The sequence below is a fragment of the Rhipicephalus microplus genome, chromosome X (assembly GCF_043290135.1).
Source record: "Rhipicephalus microplus isolate Deutch F79 chromosome X, USDA_Rmic, whole genome shotgun sequence".
Taxonomy (NCBI): Eukaryota; Metazoa; Arthropoda; class Arachnida; order Ixodida; family Ixodidae; genus Rhipicephalus; species Rhipicephalus microplus.
Window position 1 is genome coordinate 103,845,955 of NC_134710.1, and position 25,004 is coordinate 103,870,958.

Sequence of the window (25,004 nt, forward strand, 5' to 3'; positions counted from 1 at the left end):
GTATCGTAGCCTGAAATTTATTTCCGGGGATATGGGGGAAGTAAACTGTTGAAAGCCTTCAATTACACCCATTTGTTTAAGGTTCTTGGTAAAACACACACCTTCATCCAAATTTTCAGAGGAGAAAGCCCCCCCCCCCCCCCCCCCCCTCTTTTACTGGCTAAGGACCTGGTCGGCATGGTGTTTTGTCGCTCAATCCAGTGAGTAGTCTTTAGAAACTGTGACAGTATCCGCATAGATTGTAAGAATGAGGTGCATAATAGAAAATGTTTTTGTGTCAGAAAATAGTTTACGATTTACCCGGACTAACGCACTCCGAAGCGCTTCGTTGCACCGTATAGTACACAGCAATAACAAAAATCCGATAAGTGTTTGATTGCCTCATCACAGCTCTGCGAGTCAAGCAGGAGTCAAAATGGTGTAGTGCATCTGTAATCTCATGTACTTCTGCTCTGCCGTAGTTTTACGATTTGTGGTTACAAATATATATGTAGGTATGGTGACGTAAACTGGCAGTAGGCTTGTTCACAGAGATGCTACCAGAAATGGCATCAATATCAGTAGAGGGTCTGTATGACTTCTTTTATTTATACAAAGTGTCTTGCCTTGCTCCGGCAACACATTTGCGTAAAACATGCGTTATCATACTACTTAATCGTTGAATAGCGACTATAATAGTCTTTATTACCCTTTAAACGCTGGTCAGACATGGAAAAAGCAGCAGCAGCTGATAATATTTAGACTTTGTAGCTTTCACAGCTAGTCCACAGCACACGGACGATAAATCTAAGTGCACGCTAAGTTGCACGATAAGTCTATCCTTGAAGTCCCGTGTAACAAGAAGCACACTTCATACTAAAGTCCGCGCCTTGTCATGACTTCTTTAAAAGTTGAGAACGTTAGATACTAGAACAACACTACTTCTTTGAATTGACTCCGTTCTTAGCCATATCCCATTCAGGTTTTCTCGACACGTTTATATTAATTTCCATGGCATTTTAATTGTCACCATTCATCTTTAAGTTTGTCTGTCCTCTGTGCAGTTGAATTAGCCCCCAACCCCAACAATTTCAAGACACCCACATAGCCGCCCAACCTATGAGTCAATTTTCCCTTCTTGTTCATGCTATTCTTTGCAAGGTAACTCAAAATATACCGTGAACATTCCATACAGGTTGTTACGTTTCATATAAGTCGGTTTGCAGGATACTGACCGGACTTACCTGCTTTGACAATTTTGGATTAATGACGTCGCCGCATCGCGCATAATACCACACTTATGCATTGGAATATTCCACTAAACTCCATCCGACGCCCACAGAACCTTGCTTCACTACTTCAATTACAGCTGCCATCAAAGACTTCGCGACGGGATGCTACATTGCCGTATCGGTTGTGGGTCGGCATTGCCTTCACCTATTCATTAAGTCATCGCATTGGTGTGATCGACTCCCCCAACTGTGGCCGCTGTTAGGGGTCACAGTTGGGTCCGACTGCCACTTCTATACATTCGAGTCGCACAAAATACCCCGGGCGCAGGCAAAAAAGGTTTCCCAAGGGCAGGTGGGCTGGATCTAATAGATCACGGCCGCGTGCCAACCGCGAGTTCTGCGTTCACATTTGTACGCCCTGCCGTTTCGAAAGGCTCCAAAAGCAGCGCCTCGCTCGTGGCACGGTGCCCGAGTTCGCGAAGCGCACGCTGGCCTGGCGGAGCCCGGCGAACCACACGCAGCAATGAGCGCCGCCGCAGCCGCCCCACGAAGCACCGGGCACCTTCGCCTGGACGGGAATGTTTCGCAGGTGAGTCATCAGCGCATGACGTTCCTCTTACCTGCATGTCGAAGAACTCCATCGGAGTGTTTTCGCGAAGCGATAGCACGCTGCTGTGCTCCGTGGTTTTCTACCTTCGTCTTTTCTCTGCCGATATGCGTATGTTTGAATTGTAAAAGCTGCGGGAACGCAACACAGCGTCGGTAACAGCTCTGTTCAGTTCCGATGGGTTACCTGGGGTGGCAGCTCAGTGGCTACAGCATTTAGCCACTGAGCCACTAATATTCAAGAGGTGGTTTCTATCGTAGCCGTAGCTGCTGCATTTCCATAAAGAGGGGAGGGGGTGCAACATTGACCGTCTACTTAGATATAGGTGCACGTCAAAAAGCCCCAGGTCGTCAAAACAATGCGATTTTCTCCACTAATATCAGACCAAGCATCTTGTCATGAAGCCTTCCAGAACTCAGTTCGAGAAGCGTCAGTGGATACATTGGTGAAACGACACAACTAATAATTTGCATAGGAACACAATAATATCATGACTTCAACGAAGTTATTGCCTGACAGACATATGTGTATCCTGAGAGCTTGGAGCCATATAAAATGACTTTGAGTGATGTTCTTGATTAAAATTACTTTATATAGATCGCCCTTACATGTTGTTCAAAGTATTTAAAGCAATTTACCATGTTGGTCTTCCCTAGACTAGTACCTCCTCATTTCTTTGCTTCAGGTCTTCACAGATGTATTAAAAAAAAGCTAAATTGTGAGTTATATATCTAATTTTTAAATGTCTAGCGCCAAGTTTCGCTTTTCTTGTACTGTTTCCCAACGTATTCTCGGTAGAAAGCGGTGTTTCGTTTAAATGCAATTTGCATATGGTAAAGAAAGATAGGAAAAAAGAAAAAGGAAAACGCAGCGAGGTTAACCTTATAGAATAATCGGTGGGACACATCCACATTGTAGCCCTGCCCACGTAAAGTTTGCATGGACACTAATGATGTGGGCTTAAACGCGCGGAAGTCGCCTTATACTGAATATTTACTGCGCAAACCTAACTACCAGACCCCATTAACGCTGCTGTATCAGCGAGACCTTTAGATGATGCAAATACAGAGGTAGGAATAATTCGGATTCGTGTTCACAAATATTTTCTCTAGCAATATATATTCCCTATCAGAAGACAAATGGGCGGCCGTCGCTCAGGGAAGAATAGGTCGTCGAAAATTATATAGCTCACTCCGACACACTCATGCCTATATAAACTCCCTCAGAGTGAGACTTGCCAAACTTTTTTTAAACCGGACTCGCCCTGACTCACACACACGAAACTTTTCAACTGCACTCACTCGGACTCAAACTCACCAAAATATTGCTCACCCGGACTCACTCAGACTCAGGTCGAGCCGTGAGTACATGTGAGTCGATTCATGAGTCCTTAAGTATAGAATTGGCTTTTTTCTATCATGGTGTGAATGCTCAATAACACCAATCTCTCACGTACAAGGTGTTTCTCTTGGTACCTTCTGGTATAGTTCCTTAGAATACGAGCTATGAGTGGTTGCAAACCACCAAGGATATCTTTATTGAAAAAGATCACAACATAAGATATATTTATCAAGTACTTCCTCGGAAGAGTTGGTGGTGGGTAGTACTAGAGACTTCTTTACGTAATTCTCGCCTCTGATAAATAAATATTGAAATGGTGTGTTAACGATACCGCTTTGAAATACTTGCGAGTAGAGGTGGGTATAAACATGAATCTAGGCAAGGCTCATAGTAATGCCGAAGATTGCAGGATAAATCGGCAAAAATAAGTGGCACTCACTCAGACTCTGTCAAGAAATATATTCTGCGCTGTGGACTCACTCGAACTCAGACTTACTAACATTTTCAGAGCAGGACCCTCACGGACTCACACTCACTAAAATATTTTTCAACCAGACTCTCTCGGACTCAGGCTCACTGCTTGATCTGAGTCTGAGTGAGTCCTAGTGAGTCGACTCAAGAGTTAGTTCGCCGACCTATGCAAGATAGTAGTCAGCCGGATTACAGTGAGGAGGAGGAGGAGGAATAAATGAGGAAGGACAGGGAGGTTAGCGGATTACAGTGAATTGCCGCAGCAATGACCAGCCTTGTTCGAGACTAGCGTGAGATAATCTTTTTTTTTTTCAAATACGCAACTCTGTTATCTACCAGTCGCAATTGCAACTTCAGTTATAACTAAACTCTCAGCGTGACCGTTTGTCATTGGTGAGCTACTCTTTGTCTAGTAACATGTCCGCTGAAGCGAGTTTTAGGTGGTGCTTGCTCTTACGACCTGACTAAGCATAAATACGTATTTGTAAATACGAAACAAAGCAACGCAAAACTCATAGTCTCCGAGTTTGACTTGACGCTGTACATCCACCCGCACTATAGCAAGCTGTCCACCTTCATAAAAGCAGTTTGTAAATTTCAGTAAAACTGATGGCTGGGGTGTGTTTTCACACTGTTAACGTACAATTTTTTTTTTCGTTTGAAAGGTTTCAGGACTTACACTCTCAAAAATTTACTGCACCGAAATTTCTCTATGTCTAAATGACATTTCCAGCAAATTTATGCTGCTGGATTTAGCCCTTGATGTAGATTACTTATAAATGATGTACTTTGTGAATTCCCCTCACATACTTCAATCATAGCAGTGTCCATCACTATACCTAGCGTAGCAGTGTAATTATATCGAGGAGCTTTGCATATGGCATTTTGCGTTTTTAGACAAGAAGACACGCATTTGTAGGTATATAATTTTATCCGTGACAAAAGCCCTAACAACATCAACTGTTTTCATGGCTCGTCCTTCTAGTACGCAGCAATATGCACTGCATATTAGAAGTGGCTCTCATAATGCTGGTAACTGAAGTCCGCATAAGAGGAGAGTAGCTGACCAAAGTATAATTAGGTGACGACTGCGTTTTTGACACCTAAACACAATCACCAACTTTATTCACTCAAGACCATTTCACAAGAGTTGAAAAAAAAAAGTTATGCTAGAGTTCATGTTTTTATACGTGCATGCCAAAACCCGAATATTATGAGGAATGTGGATTTTACGGATATGTTTTTACCACCCGGTGCTTTTTGCGAGCACTACGTTTGAGTACAAGGGTACTTTATCGTATCTCCCCATGCAAATTCTGCCTCTGTGGTCGAGCGAGGGTAGAACATTGCAGCGCAACTCATCAGCCACTATATATAATACCACAGCAAAACTTAACAAGTGTGGCAGCTGTAATTTTATTCGTTTCTCTCCTTTTTTGTTTTTATCGCAATGCACGTCTCACACTTTGTATGCTTTGAATTACGATTTTGTTTGCGTTTCATTTTGTTTTCAAGGAAGAATGTATCGTCTGTGGCATCGGGAGGGAAGCGACACACTCCTCGCTACCATTCACAAGAGTCTCCTTATATTTCATTCATTTCAGAAACAAAACGAGCTAAGCGCGGAAAAGAGATTAAGTCATGACAAGGTGTCTCCGTTGTACCGATGCGCGCGATCGAAATGCTCGGGAAGCTGGTGCTGGGATGGCCCGGCTACGGAGCCCGTGAGATGCCCACAGTGCTCTGCCCTCAACTGCCTCGCCTGTCGGGCCATTCACGAGGGCCTCTCGTGCGAGCGGTACATCCTGCGTGTGGTCAAGGCTATGGACAGTGGTGCTTTGGAGGTAAGGGGGCAATGCTCTTCAGGGCGTGTCATGTATGTCCAGTCAGAAGAAAAAAAAGTGTTTGTCCGACTTTTACTTTGTTTCCATCACTGACCTTGTTTGGTATGTGTTCACAGAGTGTCCGCATAACGACAAGGTCAGTGCCGCACCTCCTGTGCGACTAAGCGATACAGAATTATTATTATTTGACTTTTTTTATCTGTTATAACACTAGGACAAATCCTCCTAAAATACTTCTCTCCCCTCTTCTACCGATCCTTTTTCCCCTCCGCCCCGTAGTGTAGGGTACAAAGCCAGATGTATCAATGAATGTTGGGTAGCCTCCGTAGCTTACCTCATATATATATATATATATATATATATATATATATATATATATATATATATATATATATATATATATATATATATATATATATATATATATATATATATATATATATATATATATATATATATATAGGGGGAAGGTAAGGTACGGAGGCTACCGAGAATCATAACATCTTACGGACATTCTGGGCCACGGGGCGGCCTTCGGTTTTTTTGCGTGCGTTATGCGCGGTTGGACTTGGGTAAGATAGCTAGCAGACCTCACTAGCGCCCATGCGTGGTATATTTGGGCAGCGTGCCTATTGACTGAAAAAACAAAGCACGGTAAACAGTTGAGTCATGTTCCGCTGTTCGGTGCTTTAAAAAGTGGCTACTGAGTGAATTGTTGCAAAAAAAGTAAACCAGCTCACTTTCTCTTCAATATGTATTTATGCCCCACAAGCGACAGCTGCAGTCAGTCTTGACAGCCATATCTTTCTCAGCAGTCTAGAACGAACCGAGAAAAGGCTGATACTTGCAGCAATGGCAACTGGCTATTGGTCAAAAATTGAGATGTTTAGTAAAGTGATTATACTTCACATGGCAAAAGAAAATCTTTGCACTTAATCGTACATGAATTTGTAGACCTACATAACAACATACATAATAAATGAAAGAAGGGGAAATAAGGGCTAGTTTTTGTTTGTTGGTACAGGGAAAGCAACTTTTTTATACTTCCCTATACTTTCTTTGGCATCATTGTCAGTTAGTTCTCATTATTATCGTACCTACTAAGCTGTTTTAAAATTTCAGTCAATCTGCTGTGTTTTCTCAGGATGTGACATCCTCCGTTCTGCCCTGCCTTTCTATTTGTTATCCTAACTTTGCGCTATGGGTCTTCTGAACAGGATTCAAAGGAAAAAAAGAAGCGGCTTCAAGAACAGGTGGAGTTGTACACCAAAGACATCGTCGTAAATTCAGCACCGTTCACATGCCCAGTTTGCAAGTCTGATGTTGCCACGGGAGATGGAGTTTGCCTGAAAAGTTGCCACCATTCAGTGTGTAGGTAAGTCTGCATCATGCTCCTCGCTTTATGACTTCTCTCACTAAAGATAGTGCCAATCTACTCAGCCTTTATTAGTGCAAAAAGTTCCTCTCCCAAAACATATTTCGAGCACTGAATTTATTTGTCAGTTTTGATGCACGTTGGAATTTGCTCAGCGTGACAGTCCAAGCTATGTCGTGAAAGAATGCTATTCGCAATGCCCATGGTCTGTAGGTGGTGCGCCGTGCAATCTAAGATGGTACTATGGAGGATAACCAACCCGTGAACTCGCATAAGAAAAGATAAGACGCACGGGCGTACTACCCGCGCTGCTTTCACCGGATGAACTCTTGATCGTCAATTGAATGTATATCGGACTTAAGTACTTTGCCAAACAAGAACTATTGAATGTTCGCTAGCTCATATCTTGCCGCAGTCCGAAGAGTGGTGGTGTCAGCTGATCGACCTTGCATCAACGATGCTTTGTGTAATTCTGTGCGTGCTACAGAAAACCGCACGAACTAGATTTCACGTATGCACTGAACGGCCCTCCGAGACAATTTGTGCCGAGCCTGCCTGACGGATTTCCATGGGGCACTAGCGAGTTGCGCGCCGTCGCGGCTGCACAGGACCGAATGCTTAACGTGGCGATCGTTTCCAATCATACTACGCCGTCGTCATTATTTGAGCTGTAAGCATCATGTAGCTGCTTATTTAACGGAGCACAAGCATTTAACTTCCCATGAAGGAGCGCTTGGGTCACAACCATGATCAGACTAACAGTGCGCAATTCCCTGCACTCGGATGTTGCATGCTCCATCAGGGCGATCAAAACAAGGACATCGAAACGAATACACGTGTAGGCTTTTCGCAACGTCTAAATTGTGAAACTTCGTTGAACAACAACGTCTCTCGGACGGCACCGGTGAAGTGCAGGAGAACTTAGCGTGAACTGTAGTCGTAACTGCATATTTCATTGTTCTAACCATTTTGCTTCGCTGGTCGAGCTCGAGCACGTTGGCGGTATTCGGTGCTTTGTAATATCCACTGTAATTGGGCTACATGCAATGCACAAAAAGAAGTGTGCTTTTATTTCGAGCTTGCTGAAGGATATTATACAATAAATGCAATCGAAGTCACTTATGAGCGTGAAAAAAGAACAGTAACGCTCGACGGGACGTGAAGTGCAACTCGCTGCTCGTGAGCTGGCAGCTGATCATTCATCGTCACTGTCATTCTCGGCGCGTTGACAACCGTCTGCGTCCAGCGCGAAATCCTCCACATCAAGACGTTTGCTTCGAACATCACCGCTGAAAGTAATCTGACGACTGCGATAGCACCAACAACGCGCCATTCACCGCGCACAACACAACACGGCGTCACTCACCTCGTTTATCGGGGGGGGGGGGGGGGGGGTGGAGAACATTTCGCCAGAGAACACCTATACAACGCGGCAAGAAAAGCAACGCTTGCAGTGTGCTGTCATCTATCAACAAACGCAAAAATTAAGCGGCGGAGCATTTGCTAAGGTTTAGAAGAGCAAATCACGAGCCTGTGCTACTTTCCGCGCACAATGAATGTTATGGGATTCATGCTCTAGAAAAGCACTGACGAATGCTATACGCACGTAAACAAGGCGAGTTTAAAGAGCAATGGTCAGATGATAACATTTAACTATTCAATGGGGCTGCGGAAATTCTCGCAATGCTGATATGTGTACTCTGCGGGCTATAATCGAAAGTGCGAGTTGCCACGTATTTTCACGAAAACTTCACGTCTCGCTAGAACGAATCAGATTCATCGGGTCACGGACGTTCTGGTATATTCACTTATGCACGAAACAGACAAAGTGGTTCTTGTTAGTTTCTTGCGAACACGTTAACACTGAGGCTATAGTACCGCCGAACAAGGGAGCATTTGGAGCGTCTGCCTACTGATCATCCTCGAGAGGACGCTCCTGAATTCCGTTGGGCGGTGCGACAGTCTATGAATATTGCGAATAGCATTCTGTCACGACATAACTTTTATGTCTCATATGAAGATATTTTTAAAGCAGTGTTTTGGATCATGGATTAGGTCTTCGTATGTCGTAAGTGGGTTATTGAGGCCTTCCTTGAGAGAGGTCATCCGAGGTATCGTCGTGTTTGTTTAGATAGTATTTCAGCGTTTGCTTGGAAATATAGCAGCTCCACTGCAATGAAGGGTGGGTAGGAAAAGGGGCTCGATTGAAGACATCTGAGTCCATCTAGGGTCTTTCAGTGTATTTACAGTATAACACTGATGTGACTGCATCACGAAACGCATATTGTGGTCATTTATCAAGGCTGCTCCATGACACAGCCTTGCTCCACCACTCAGTCGCACATGTTTCTTGTCTTTTTTCATAGGGTCTACTTGTTATAATTGTGGGTCTTTCGCATACACTTCATCATTTGTACGTAAACATGATCTCGTGATGTTCTTCGTCATCATCAGTTGTGGGACTCATCTTGAGATTGTTCTGTTCCTTGAATGTCATCGAATATTGACGTAGCAGTCAATGCGATTTTAATACGGCCTGGAGACGTGGTGAGCAAATCACATTCAGACACAAAACAATCTCAAGATGACTCTCACAGTGATGGTGACGAAAAACCTCATTCGATGATGATCATGCACAGATGATGAGGAAGTGTTTGATAAACGCCCCCAATATGTCAATTTTATAAGTAAATAAACGGGTACGACTCGTTGACAGAGTGAGGCTGTGCCTCGGAGCAGCGTTACCATGCTGCCCTTATCTGCCCTGTACTGCTGAGAAATTTCGTAACGTATTAAAAAACATCATTACACTGGATTTGTTTGGAAAAATAAATTCCTTCTTTTTGTCATGCTATACTGATGGTATCGTGATTATAGCAGTGGGTGTGGCCGGTCAACCGGAAAGGTCACTTTCGGCCTACGTACGAAAAGCTTTCTTAAATAGGCCAGTGGTCCTGTCATTGGAACAATTTTGTATGGGACAGGTAAACCTACAGCATGGGCGATTTCAACAGCATGATTTTTTAAATATATAACACAAGAAGTGACGTATTCATTCTGCATGCTTGTCACACGTATAATCCGTTTCAAGCTCAAAAATGTCGTTGTTTCTAAGGGTGATCATAAGCTAGGCGTACTATAACCATTTTTTTTGTTCTTGTTAGTTTTGTTCTTTTTGTCGTCGTTGTCATCGTCGTTGTTGTTACTTAGGTGGACAGTCTTCGAACCTCGTAGTTACAATGCGCACATGCACATCTTATCGCCTGAACAATGTTGTTGAAGTTCACAGCAGAACAAAGTTATACGTTTTGTCTGATGCGTCATAGCATGTGACGCTGTTGAGTCCCAAATGAAAGACAAAGAAAAGGTAAAGAAAATGCTTGCGTCGCTTACGGTTTCCCTCGAAGATACTACTTGTACCAGTTGAAATCGGCAACGTGTAGAGAGAGAAATTGAGCTGCCCAGCAATTTGCCATGCCCACCTGTTCGCACAAAATGTTTAAACGTGAGCGGAACCGAATGGATCCTTGATTTATATGTGGGGTTTAATGTCCCAAAACCACAATATGATTATCAGAGACGCCGTATTGGAGGGCTCCGGAAATTTTGACCACCTGGGGTTCTTTAACGTGCGCCCAAATCTGAGCACACGGGCCTACAACGTTTCCGCCTCCATCGGAAACGCAGCCGCCGCAGCCGGGATTGGATCCCGCGACCTGCGGCCGAATGGATCCTTCAATATGCCGATCAGAAACTAGCGCAGACAGTGACCTACATTGTGTCTCCTTGAAATCTAAATTTATTTTTGTTCCCGTAGATCCTGCGTGGTTCAAGCCATAGAACGGTCTGGAACTGTGGCGGTGAAGTGCCCGTATTCTGAAAACAATGTTACTTGCGACATCGATATTGAAGACACTGAAGTCCGAGCGGTACGTCTTCGACAAATTTACCGCCTACATTTGATGGGTGTTTAGAGGCATTCAGATTGAGAAAGCCGACATTTATAAGTATATTGATTTCCTATCATTTCGAACTGGGCGATTCAACTTTTAAATCGCCCAGGGATTGTCTGTCCGTTTGTCTTTCCCTCTGTCACTTAAGGCTTTCTTTGCCCTAAATAAATCGAGGTGGTAAATTGTGCATGCAGGCGTGAACAGCTACGCCATGATAACGTGCATAAATGGCACTATTGCATTGATACTTGATGTTCTTTTTCGGGTGCTGGTTTTATGGTGAGTACACTTCTTGAAACTACGTGTAGAAATACATTTTGTTGTAACCCCGTCACGCAAACAATCAAGAATATTGAAGAGTTATTACGCTCGATAACTCAAGTGCGTAAGAAAAGCATTGAACTTAATAGCTCTATCCTTTATAAGACTGCAGTGACGAATGATAAGGGAAATGCAGGTGTTTCACATTACCCGTTTTCTCAAGAAGACACGCATCATTTGTCGAAACAGCAGCTCCAAAGGGGTGACTTCCACAGGGCCACTACGCTTGAGCGGAAGTCATCAATGTCTCGTTTTCGAACACATCTATATTTCTTGCTAAGGGAAGCATTGTCCGCTGCATATGGTTCTCCACGCATTTCCACAGGGGTATACTCTTTTCAACCGAGCACGTAGCGGCTACGAAGAGGCTCTCAGGTTCAGTTCTCCCTTCTCTATTCGTTTGCCGTTATAAGTTTTATTAATATGGCAGTTGGTTCACTTATCGTTTTCGAATAGCTTTTGTTTGTGAGGCCCTCAACAGCACCCGAAAAATAAACACAAAAAATCAACACACGAAAATAAACAATACACAGAATTGAGCGCCGACTTTCAATGGAACTTTTTTCAACGCGAAAAGGGAAATAGATAGAAAAAAAAAACTTAAAGTAATTAAAGCTTGACAAGATTTCATTGGATGATCACACGGGCTCTTCAAAAAAAAAATCACTCTTTTGTCGCGAAACAAACAAATGCCATGCTGATGTTTGATGAACCTTCTTGTGCAGTATGGGCGGCTTCAATAATTTTCGCGCCTGCGCTGGTCCTGATGTCTGTCGATGATATTGTTTTTTTTTCGAACAGTAGGGTACATCTGCAGGAACAGCAATAAACAGCTAAAAAACCTTCTTTATCATTGTGAACATTATTGTTGTGCTCTACTTCCACTTTCATGCAGGAAATGCTATGTAGGCCAGACGGAAATGCGTCTAAATGACCACCTTCTTGAGCACAACAATAATGTGCGCAATGCTAAAGGTTTTTTAGTTATTCATCACCGTTGCTGCGGACGCATGCAGTGCTCCGTTCGAAGGAACCACAGTCAGGAGCAGATATCAAGACCAGCGCACTTTAGAAACCGCTACAGCCGCCAAAATAGGTGACTGGTAAAATGGGAAATCGCAGGGAACCGTGGGATACGACGGCTTCCGGTTCGACGCACCACGCGGGTCAGCAACGGCACGCGCGCATTTCTGTACTGCTCCATTGAAAAAAAAAAAAAAAACACCTGGCCGTGCATTGTCAGTGCTTTAGAAGTTTTTTTTTTTTTTTTGCCAACCGTGACTGTGACGATGACAAGCTACAAAAGCCATGAATGGTCCGGAAACTTTTTTGTCGCACTAAATGAAGTGCAATGTTTTTATGCTGCTTGGGGGTGCTGTAAGTTAGGCTAGCATTGATGATTTATTGATATGTGTGGTTTAACGTCCCAAAACCACTATATGATTATGAGAGACGCCGTAGTGGAGGGCTCCGGAAATTTAGACCACCTGGGGTTCTTCAACGTGCACCCAAATCTGAGCACACGGGCCTACAACATTTCCGCCTCCATCGGAAATGCAGCCGCCGCAGCCGGGATTTGATCCCGCGACCTGCGGGCCAGCAGCCGAGTACCTTAGCCACTAGACCACCACGGCGGGGCAAGTTAGGCTAGCAGATCAGCTAGCAGATAAAACAGTTTTCCTTGTATGATACGGTACTGCAGATAAAAAGTCAACATTTTAAAGATCTCAGGGGATGGAAATGACTGCAGTGTGCTAAGAGTTCATTTCGGGATCGCTGCTTCGGCCGACATCGTCAGTCGAACGGCATGAAGCGCAACACTTATTGAGCGCGTTGAGATATTTTTTTCTAGCCTTCAGCACGCTATAACATGCGTTTCTTAGGCGAAGCCAGATGCTTATTTGAACGCGGATCTTGGTCAAGCTGCACGGCACGGCGGCACATAAACAATACAGTCAGGCATAAACGGCGCCGAATAATCAAAAACCTGCGCTTGTTTAACGCACTTCTTCCTTTGGGTGCCGTCCTGGCGCACAGTTTGACCAAAATAAACGCAAATGAACCCGTCCAGCGCTTCGTGTAAACTTACTCTTGAGTGAAGCTTTCGCGTTTTTTGTCATGTATATGGGTGCAATAGCCGGCGCTAATCTTGTATGGCAGGTAGATTTCGCCCACTCGTTCCCATAATATATTTGCTAGGCACGCCTGCGCGACAATTGGTTTATCAATATAATATTCGCAGCAAATTTATGCGTAAGCAATTTTTTTAGTGTGGAATACACAGGTACTTGTGATAAAATGGTTTTCGCACACTCTGGCTTCAAAGTTCCGTACTCAAAGGCTACCTGTCGATGTGCTTCTCTTTACAGTCACGGCCCACCTCGTTTTTGTCACCTCGAAATGTTGTAGCCCCGTGTGCTCAGATTTGGGCGCACGTTAAAGAACCCCAGGTGGTCGAAATTTCCGGAGCCCTCTACTACGGCGTCTCTCATAATCATATGGTGGTTTTGGGACGTTAAACCCCACATATCAATCAATCAATCGTTTTTGTCTTCATTACATCATAATTGATACCTGCGTTTGCCTTGCGCGCTTGAGTTTGAGCAGCCAACGGCTGAACAACCGACCATGGTTTATCAGGACGAAGATAAACGTGCGAACAAACGTGCGAATCCCGGATAATCTGAGGCTTGCGGCGAAGCGGTTTGCCGTCATCTATCTCTTCTCGAACTGGAAGCCGGTAGCAGACGGTGTATCCCACAATCCCTCACTCTTTTACTGGTCACCTATTGCACAAGAAGGTTTATTAAGCATCACTATGGTATGGCATCTGTCGGTTTGTCAATTATTATTTTTTATTTTTATTTGGAAGAGCACGTATGATGCTCCCATCAAATCTTGTCATACTTTAATGTTTTTACATTTTTTTCCACACATATTTTCCTTTCGTGTTCAATAAAAGTTTAGTTGAAAGCCAGCGCTTGTCTGTGTTTTTTCTTTTGTGAGTCCCCGTGTAGAATTCACGCTGTTCCTGCTTCACAATGCGTGGTTTAGGCTTGCAAAACGTATTTTATCACCTTTGCGCTGAAAGAGTCGCCGTTTTTCTTTGGAGTATGGCATAAAGAGGGGGAAATCCGATTGACATCCCAGGAAAAAGGGCAGCACCCCCCCCCCCCCCTCCCTCTTCTAATTTACGTGCTCTTTCTCAACCTGAGATAGAGTCCGCTAACAGCGCTGAAAAATGATTCTCGGGCAAGCACGCGGCTGGATGAGAAGACCCGTGCAGGCTACAAGAAAATGATCGTTGCTCTTTTAGGCGTGAGATGGCGACACGAGCCTGCAATCTTCGCGAATGAAGCGTTTTCAAAATCGGCTGAAGCCGCAGTTGTTCATGCGTGCATCGTGGCACATCATGCGTCATGTTTAAACGGATCTTGCCCGTTTAGTTATAAAAAATGTATTCTCACACTGTTTTTTTAGTTCCTTTAGACGTGTATTGCCAACAGTGCACAACACGTAGCTCTTGCCTTGCGATTATGAAACAGAATGGCTCGAGCGCATTTTGGAAGCAGTATCTAATATTTTCCGGTTTGGTGGATCATTTCTCGAAGTGGTTTCCCATATTTCAACCACGTTTGTGATAATTTGCCCCGAATAATTTCATTGTTGTCATAGTGGTGTCTCACAGCACGAATACACGTACAGCTAAGCTTTCGTTTTCTTCGACGCGGAATATTAAAAAGTATATGCGACATATAGCTCTATTCGGCCCGTTCGAGTGGATTAACCTAAGAGATCAAAGTTACTTGCACGATGAAACGCAGTTCCTGGATTACACAGAGTTACAAATTACATCATTGAGTATAAACTTTCGGTTAGGCGTCCGTAGTGCGAAATTAATGCCATATGGCATTAAGCACAGCATGATATCATGCTGTGAGTACCGTGCGCTTTGAAAAAAATTGTGGCAGTACTTACCTAATAGATTGGAGCTATACTAAGACCATCAGCAGAAAACTTAACACTGACTTTTTAATACTGTAAATTCATTTCTGCACACCACACCATTTTCCACACGTTTCAGCTGACATGCTGAAACGATACATTTTGCCGCAAGTGATTATGTTAAGAAACATGATCGAAACAACAGCACAACCAACACAACAGTGATGGCGATGACAATGGTAATAGTGGATTCTCTAGCTTTAATTATATCTGACCGTAATCGTCTGCCTACAGATATTACACATTGTCCCAAAGATAGGATGAAGAAGAAAGTACAATGTGAGGAATGCACGCTAAAGCATACACTTATTGCATTTCTTGTTTAGATGATTCGATAATATTCTCAAGCGGATCGAAGAAGGCCCCAACGGCTCACGGCGTTGATCTGATCGTTTGCTTTGCCATCTCCTTCCCGATTTTTACCAGTTGTTTCAAACAGTATCAGCTGATTCATGAGAAACTTCGAGCTGTAAAGGTTCTAAAGGAATAAGCCTTCCTGTGTGTGCGTGCGTGTGTTTACAAGAGTCACTTCCTTCATACAGAACATTTTACGCTAAATGAAACATCAATGCAATCAACACAAACGCTTTGTGCACAAAATTTTATCGTCGTAAGCACGCCTTTGCAGTCTCTGTGTGAATGCATGTTGGCAGCGTTTTGGTAAACGATGGTCTGCCATATTTAAATACGTGGGAGCTCACTGAGCACAGACACCAACGTATTTCTTTAGAAGATACGGGAAGTGAGTTACTCTGGTTGTTCACTTTTTTACTCGTAAGATAAAGAAAACTGATCGGGTCTCTTATCATTTCACCTTAGACGTCTCGAAGGCCATCGCAATTTCCTTCTCAGTTGACGTATTGATCCTCCCGCTGCCGACTTCGAAAGCTGTCTGCACGTAACATGGTTATTTCATTGCATTCAGGAAAGTAGGCATTCCTAGTTTTGCGCACCTCACCTTGTTTTGCACTGCTCGCGTGACCGACTCACCTTTGTCCAAGTGATGATGAATTGGGGTGACGCCACCCCTTGACGTTACTTTGTGTGACGTCACAGTGACATCATGACAACGTTCCAAATTTTGATAATTGGTGACGTCATGATCACATCTTCTGGTGGGGTCATCACGTTGTGATTTTATGCATCACTCGGCCTGACGCCAACGGTGAGGGTCAATTTTTGTGTTTGATGAGGCATCTGAGGTTTTCGTCCTAATGTACATTCTCCCTTTTAATGATCGAAACCTGCCGTCAGTACATTTCTCCACCATTCTAAAATTTCCAGCGGTAATATAATAACAGCTTTTCTCGATAAGGCTTGTAACTTCTGAGGGGCTAGCGAGTTGTACAATAACCGTAAGTAGGGTTAGTAATTACCAAACTTGTAGGAGCTGGTCGAGTATAGCTTCAGTTATGTTGCTGGCTTCTTGTATAGAGCATTGTTAGTAAATGTTATTTTGTGTAACACCCCCTGGTTTATTTATTCGCAAATGAACTTGAATTGAAAATAAATAGGCTCAGACTAGTTAATTTGTCACCGGAATAATTTACAAACGCAAGACACTGTTACAGCTTGTACTGCCGCTTATAAGAACATATTTTGTGGTGTGTATACGCACAACTCCGCATCGTACACTTAATGTATTGATTGCTTCAACCAATAAAATACAGGCAAAAGCATTATTACGTTGAGGGTAATGTCTGGGTCACAACAAAACCTAAACAACCTTGCACACGCGAATGTTTCACGATTGTGCGCATGTTATAGCCCCTGATTCCCATGAATTGATGGTCGTTGCCACAGGGACAATAGTAGCATTCATGCTGGCCATAGTGGATAAAGTTTCATTCTTTATTGCGCAAAAGTTCAATTTGCTACTCTTCAGGGGTGTCACCTACATTTTCCCGTAACTAAGAATTATTTGTATAAAGGGGCGACATATTTTGAGCCCTTTTTCTTTTCTTTTTTTTTCTTAAGCTGAACCTTGAGTTCGGCTAACAAATGCCCGCGAGTCAATGGTACAGGGCGTCTAAGTTAACAGTTGCTAGTTCAAATGTTTTTTTTTACTCAAACAAAAAAAATGTCACATAGTGTTCGGCTATTTACACCACAGCCTCTAAGTTCTAGTGAATTCTTCAACTTTGGCTAACGTTAGTTGGGACAACCCGTATATCGCACGTTTAAGCTCTTTGGTAACTCTTTCAAAAATTGTGAAACATAAGCTTTCCGTTTGAAAAAGATAATGTGCCCAAATCCGAAATATCTGGTTTGGCGTGCGTACATCTAAAAACGTCATTCTCATGCTAACAAGAGATAAACTAATTTCCTGATTACATAGGGCTCTCCTTACTGGGCGCTCTCGTCCGCTGCTAAGACCTATAGCATCAGGAATGGTTGAGCTTTTTTTTTTCTTCCAACCTTTCTAGCGTGAAGGATGTTTGTGAATACCTGATGAGTTGTTTGTTTGTTGGCCATTCGTTTGAAATAGATATGGAATATAGCTTTATACACGAATATTTTTTGCTCTCCTCCTCTTGCTTTCATTCACAGCTGCTGACCAAAGAGGAGTACGAAGACTATCTGCAGAAGGGCTTGCTGGAAGTCAAGGTGTCAGCAAAGAACTTCTTTCACTGCAAAACTGCTGAGTGCCCCTGGTGGTGCTTCATAGAAGCGAGCGTGCCGGAAGTTGAGTGCAAGGTTTGCGGCACCAAGAACTGTGTCAAGTGCGATGCCATTCACCTGGGCATGACATGCGCCGAGTATCAAGCTTGGCAAGCCAGCATGAAGCAACTGGTTCCAGTGCGATGTGAAAACGACATGGACAATCTCATGGCTTTCATGCTGCACGTTGCTTACATGGCGTGCATCGTATACCTGATAGCAAAGTGTATTTTTCCGTAACAGTCAGTACGCGCGGAGTTTCCGCGCTACGCTCGCACTTACACCGAGCGCACTCCAGTACGTCGTCCATTTTCCTGTTGCTTTCCAACTAAATTAAACAGCTTAATGGACTTACTGTCATCTTCACAGAGTACGTACATGCGTATTCTCCTGCGATGCTGTGCAGCGAGCAATAACGCCTCCCGTATAACTCCGAGCTAGAAAGATGCGTATTAATAGCAGGCGCAGAAAAGACACAGAAACGCTGCTAGTAAACATAACGTCCAATATTCATCATTTTGTTCAACTCCACCGCTTAGAGCCAATACGCAGAACGTTAACACATTTCGGACACTTACCTTATTGGCTTGCCTTGTTCCGACGTGACTTTATAGCGCGGCTCTATAGTAGATTAATTATTATCTGTAACTCACATACAAACTGTATGAGCTACAGATAGGGTTGATGGGGGAAGGGGAGTGATGTCCTTCCTATTATCAAATACGCAGGACAGGGGTTACTTGTGTATAGACAGACTTGTTTTCCCGTCTGTTCTCTGCAATACTTTGGCCTGGAAAAACAAGCGGCAATCGAAGAGTCTTACAGCAGTAATAGGCCTTCGAACGGATAACTCATGAATGTCAGGGTTTCTTTCTATGCCTTCCTTTTATAATGTATAGATGTTGGAGCTTTTATAGCGCCTGCCATCACAAGATATCATGTCCGACAAGGCCATATCTGTTGAATATCTTTTTGTGCCTTGTTTCCAGCGTTTTGGCCAGTCGGACTTCGTCAGTTTTTTTACGGGTACGATGATGATTGATTGATATGTGGGGTTTAACGTCCCAAAACCACTATATGATTATGAGAGACGCCGCAGTGGAGGGCTCCGGAAATTTAGACCACCTGGGGTTCTTTAACGTGCACCCAAATCTGAGCACACGGGCCTACAACATTTCCGCCTCCATCGGAAATGCAGCCGCCGCAGCCAGGATTCGAACCCGCGCCCTGCGGGTCAGCAGCCGAGTACCTTAGCCACTAGACCACCGCGGCGGGGCGGGGTACGATGAACCAACGCTGGACATAGAGTCTCAGGTAAACTGGGCTGATCACGTAGGTGGTATCACAAGTAGCTTCATCTCGAAGTTAATGTATGCCAAAGTGACTTGGATCACGTGTGTCGCGTCATTTCCGGGTCTTTTTTAGTTGCCCCGCGCTTAAGCATGAGCTATGTGGCCACAGCATATAATTAGGGTCTTATACGAATAATTTGACTCGTATAAATTCCAAGATCTGTTCCGGGTCTGCATTTACTTTTTCGTAGTGCAGATTTCTATTTACTGTTCTTGTGTTATCATTCTGTTCCTCTTGTCTTACGTTTTCATTCGGTTGTCTCTCGTCTTTTTTTCCTTCTCGGAAGAGTTCAATTTTCTTCCACTTTGCTCATCTTGTGCATTTGTTTAGAGGCCTCGGTTTCTTTTTCTGCTAATCTCTGTTAAAATAGGGTGAGCATGTCAGCATTCAGCCTTTGATTGAACTGTCCATCCTGTGTAGCTCAACTTTCCCTCACTTCAACTGTCCGCACTGCGCAGCTTCCACCTTTTTTCTAAGGAACCCGCCGTGGGCTTTTCGCACGATGGAGGGCGGACGTTGCGTTTCCTATACCGGTTTGAACCGAAAACGTCGGCGGCCTTTGCATGCGAATATTCACTCTCACATAAAACATACAATGACTGGGCTGATGTTGTCGACCTGGCACTTTATGCAAAGTACATGCCTGGTGGGTCTATATAATCGTTACCGCTTATAAGCCTGAACAACTGTCATTTATTAGAATACATAGAAACCTAATACTGATGAGGTTTCATGAGTCATTTGCAACTTAAAATTACTAAATAGCAAAGCGATTTTTGCGTATAAGTAAAGTTCAATTTCACAATCCCGAAAACACGACATTTAGCGCGACATGACGCTTGGTAAGCAAGAAAACGCGCTAAAAAATGTAGGTAGAGACGCCACTTTGAGATTCCCGCACCATGACACCATAAATTTTGAATGTTTCTGCTGGTACCTACGTAGCTTTCAATCAATGAAAATGAAGTACACAGTTATCTGCAGGTGTCATAGACCTAGCATAATAAATTTCAGAAAACTTCATAGCACCAATGTTGCTAAAATAAGAAAAATGCATTTTAGAGTTTCTTACATCATGCGCGAAGTTTTCGCGCGAAATTCAAAAATGATACTTCCAGCTTAATTTTATCCGCTAATAGTCAATTTTTGACTGTGGTACATATGGCATTACAGTTATCAGAGCGCAGTTTGTCAATCTAAACCAAGTGTTTGTTACTCTTTAGTGTCCCTTCACCCAACAAGCAATGCAGCGGGATAGCGATGTACATTTGAGAAAAAAAGTGCCGGTTAATATATACAAGTGAAAATGACAACTAAAGAAGGGCACTAAACGAACATGTTAAATATTAAAAATTGTGACTTTATATGTTGGGACAAACAGACTTCAGTAGTCAAAGCAAATGTGCCCTATAGCATGAAACGTCAAACGGTGTGGAAGAAAATTCTTAACAATTCAGTAACCTAGAGAGAGAAATGATATCAGAAAGGTAGGGTTGTTAAGTCTAGTGTGCTACCTTGCACGGGAGGAGAGAGGAATGAAGCAGTAGAGGTGAGAAAGAGGAGGAGGAGATACAAATTGTACATAACACACACACCGCACACTCAGTGCGGGTTTCACAGGAGTTCGCACAGTGATGTTGTTCTCGGGAATTGTAAAAGGGCTCGTGTGGCTTTGTAGGCTGATGTACTTGAAGGCCACGCACCCAAAACCTTCTCTATAGTAAAGGGCCCAATCCAGTCTCCTTAAGGCACACTGGAAAGTCCGGCGATCTTCTTAAAAGTCTGCACAATGGCACAGAACATGGTCGAGAGTTTCTACGCAATGACAGTTATCACAGTTGGAGGAGTCAGCCATACCAATGCGATAACTGAAAGAATTGGTAAACGTGACGCCGATGCACAACCAACGCAGCATTGTAGCATTCCTAACCTAAAACACACATTACGTTGAACAAAACTTCGAGACAAATCGCCGCACGTTTATTAGTGTATATTGAAAGCCTGTAATCGTTTTGGTTATCGTGTATATGTAAGGCTGAGTGTCAAATTGTAGCAGCAGATTCCATTTCATGATTCCATCCAGAGTGAGAGCTGCGGGGAAAATTTTGCATGCAAGATGAAATGTTTGTACAAATATCTTGTGTGTTTGGTGATATGAGGGTGATAATGGCGTGGGAACAGGATAGTTAATTTCTGGAAGAAATCAAAATCCTCATGCTAGATTGGATAATGATACAGATTGTGACGGAGTGGAAGGCGAACAATATATATACCATAAAAATGCGATAGTTTAGGCCATTCAGCATGTGTTTCAATAAGTGATTTTATGTTCGGAAGCATTTGCAAAACTTACAGCCCGATTTAGTAATCATCTTATAATACGAGTGATGTGAGTGGCTGGGGGTCCCAGATTGCAGATGCGCAGATTTTTTTGGTGGAATAAATAAATAAAGAAGTTTTCACAATGCTCGCATGAGTGTGCTCGAGGTTGCTTTTGAACAGTACTAATGAGTGATCGGCAGCATCAAGTCAGGGACGTCAGGGCTAGTGAGGGTTGGTTTTGCAGTGAAACCAGCCTTGAAGTGCTGTTCAATGGGTTTATACGTGTTATTTTAATTAGTTTAACGAATTGTTTGATAGTTGCGTGATTACGTTTTAACCGGACAGTGTGATTAGTCTAAATTTTGGACAGTTCAAGAAATTTCAGTTTTAGAAAAAAATCATTAGCTATGAGAAACGGCAACCAATCAGCGTGCCGAGACTTTTTTGCCACGCTGACCGGTAAAGGTGATACAGGAAGTGTTGCTGTACATACCGCAGTCACATTTATCAGCGAGCAGTTTGAAACTGCATGGAAGTGGAGAATGTTTTATTGGAGGGAGACATAGTAAGAGATTGGATACAGCCCAATACGGTACACAAGACGTTGCCTCCGGAGAACCACGATTGTTAAGAAATTTAGATTGGGCTCGACATGACAGTAAGCTCTTCATTCATACATGCACATCCTGTTCAACATGGGTTTTTTTGTGAATTCACTAGAAGTCTGTGACAAAATCGCCCCAACCTCGCCCCCTCCACTCCCCCAAACAAAGATAAGTTTCATCCTGTAAACTTGTGCCTGCTGAGGCAAAGTACAACAATGTCATGAAAGAACTCAGCAACCTGTGTTCCACACGAACACCGGCTAAAAACTGTATTTGAGAGTGTACTATAAATGACATTAGCTCGCAAACGTACCTGTTATTGATAGGTATAGAAATAAAGAAAGGTAATATAAGTGACATTAGCTTGCAAATGTACTAGTTAGAAATAGGTCTAGATAAAAACGGTAATATATATGCGTAATTAGCTTGCAAATGTAACAGTTGAGAGAGGTCTTGAGATAAGATGGGTAATAGAGGTGACATTAGCTTGCAAATGTACCAGTTAGAGATATGTCTAGAGATAAGAAGGGTAATATAAGTGACATTGGCTTGCAAATCTAACAGTTAGATATAAGGTCTAGAGAAAAAAGGGGTGATATAAGTGACATTAGCTTGAAAATGTACCAGTCAGAGATAGGTATAGAGATAAGAAGGGTAATATAAGTGACATTAGCTTGCAGATGTAATAGACGACATAGGTCTAGAGAAAAGAAGGGTAATATATCTGAAACAAACTAGAAAAGATGATATGAGCATTCCTGCTCTTACTGTGGAGAGTGATACTTTGTGAGCCAATAAAAAAAAAAAGCTGAAGCTTTGAAGAAATATTTTGAATCAGTTTTTACTCAAAGCACGCCTGGCTATGTGGAGGCGCTTCCAGTCACGCAGCCTTTCGTGAATGACATGGAGGTTGACATAACTGGTGTCGACTGCTTGTTACGGCAGAAAGATACAACTAAAGCAGTTGGACCAGATGGCCTGTCATAATTTGTTCTTAAAAACTGTCACAGCGTCATTACAAAGTACTTATGCGTTATATATGAAACTACACTCAATGCTTGAGTTGCCCCACATGACTGGAATGTTGCAAACGTCATCCCGGTTCATAAATCAAGTGATAAAAAGCTCGTCGAAAATTACAGGCCCATCTCGCTAACAGCAATTTGCTGTAGTTTATTTGAGCATATCATATACAGTGAAACAGTTAAATAACTAGAGTTAATCAACTTTCTCACTCCATCTCAGCATGGTTTCAGAAGTGGACGTTCATGCGTAACTCAACTAGTCGAACTTCAACATTACATCGCACAAACTATCGACAGTGGCGCTCAAGTAGGTGCAGTGTTCCTTGATTTCCGTAAAGCTTTCAATACCGTTCCACACAATCTGTTAGAATTTGCAATGCTCTCTGCAAACATAAATCTTAAAGTTATCACTTGGATAAAGAACTTAAACGATCGACAGCAGAGCGTAGTGCTTAACGACTCAAAATAATCTGCGGTAATCGTTACGTCCGGTGTACCAAAAGGGAGCGTATTAGGACCTTTGCGTTTCCTGATTTATATCAATAGCATAGTTGATGGTGTCACCTCTCCCATCAAGTTATTCGCAGATGATTGTGTAGTGTTTAGAGAGATTAGATTGCACAAGGTTGCTGAAATTCTGCAGCATGGCCTGTGCCGAATATCAGTGTGGTGTCAGAAATGGAAAATAAGTCTAAACGTCCGTAAATGTTGCTTTGTATAATTCACCTGCCGTATTTGTAAACTAGACACAATATACGAAATAAATTATTCAATAATTAGCACTGGATTCTGCCATAAGTATTTGGGCGTCTATTTTTCTGACAATTTCAAGTGAAATAAATACATTGATATAACCGTGGCTAACGCAGGCCAGATGCTATACATCATACGCATAAATTTTAAGCGAGCTTCACAGACCGTGAAACAAACTCTTTACCTCATATATGTGAGACCTATTCTAGACTATTCTTGTGTAATATGGGATCCCCATCAGCAATACTTGATTGACACATTGAAAGAAGTTCAAAACCAAGCAGCCAGATTTGTTCGCAAAAATTATAATCCTTTGCAAGCATCACAGAAATGAAACGAACATTGAAATGGGAGCCACTGGTGGTAAGGAGGCAGAAACTGCGGCTTAAATTTCTTGATTGTATTTATTACAATAGAAATGCTAATAATCCTCGTGATTATCTGTTCGCACCAACGTACGTCTCAAATCGACGAGAACATTCACGAAAAATATTGAAATACCCCTACAAAACCCCCTTTTTTGGTAGTTATTTTTTCGTAAAAACAATACAGGAACAGAACCATCTACCGGATGACATCGTCAATGAAACTGATATTGAACCCTTTTTTTTCATCCTTGTAACAACGCCTATGATATCAATGCCAGAAAGAATGGTGTTTTGTCTCGAAGCGTGTGGATGTTTACAAATGAATGACTGTAACGTTGTTTGTAATTTGTGTCACTCAGCATTATTCGAGTGTTTTTTCTCTTAAAATATCTTGAGTGTTGTTATATATGTTTTATCTATTGTATCGATTGCAAACTATGTAGTGAAGTTACTCATGTGTACCTTCCCTACGTAATGACTTACGGCGATGTAGGTGAAGTGTAAATAAATAAATAAATAAATAAATAAATGATAAGATACATTACCTTGCAAATGTACCAGTTACAGGTAGTTCTAGAGATAAGAAGGGTAATATAATGACATTAGCTTGCAAATGTACCAGTTGAGATAGGTCTACAGATAATAAGGGCGATGTAAGTGACATTAGCTTGCAAATGTACCAGTTATAGATAGGTCTAGAGATAATACGGGTAATATAGGTCACATTAGCTTGCAAAAGTACCAGTTAGAGATAGGTCTACAGATAAGAAGAGTAATATGAGTGACATT

General features: G+C 42.7%; 1 protein-coding gene across 1 annotated transcript; it reads left to right on the top strand.

The window, feature by feature from the left end:
* The first annotated feature begins 1,689 nt into the window (after positions 1–1,689).
* LOC119175455 (ranBP-type and C3HC4-type zinc finger-containing protein 1) lies at positions 1,690–21,611 on the top strand. Its single transcript, XM_037426402.2, has 5 exons — positions 1,690–1,800; positions 5,235–5,474; positions 6,692–6,849; positions 10,667–10,778; positions 17,679–21,611. Exons 1-5 carry the CDS (start codon positions 1,735–1,737, stop codon positions 18,027–18,029), a joined length of 927 nt encoding a protein of 308 aa, XP_037282299.2. The 5' UTR covers positions 1,690–1,734; the 3' UTR covers positions 18,030–21,611.
* Positions 21,612–25,004: the final 3,393 nt, after the last annotated feature.

What these genes read in the sequence shown, in the direction of transcription:
- LOC119175455 (XM_037426402.2), top strand. Translation starts at nt 1,735, where the DNA reads ATGAGCGCCGCCGCAGCCGCCCCACGAAGCACCGGGCACCTTCGCCTG. An exon ending in TGCCACCATTCAGTGTGTAG is followed by an intron (nt 6,850 to 10,666) that starts GTAAGTCTGCAT and finishes TTGTTCCCGTAG; the next exon opens with ATCCTGCGTGGTTCAAGCCA. An exon ending in AAGACACTGAAGTCCGAGCG is followed by an intron (nt 10,779 to 17,678) that starts GTACGTCTTCGA and finishes TTTCATTCACAG; the next exon opens with CTGCTGACCAAAGAGGAGTA.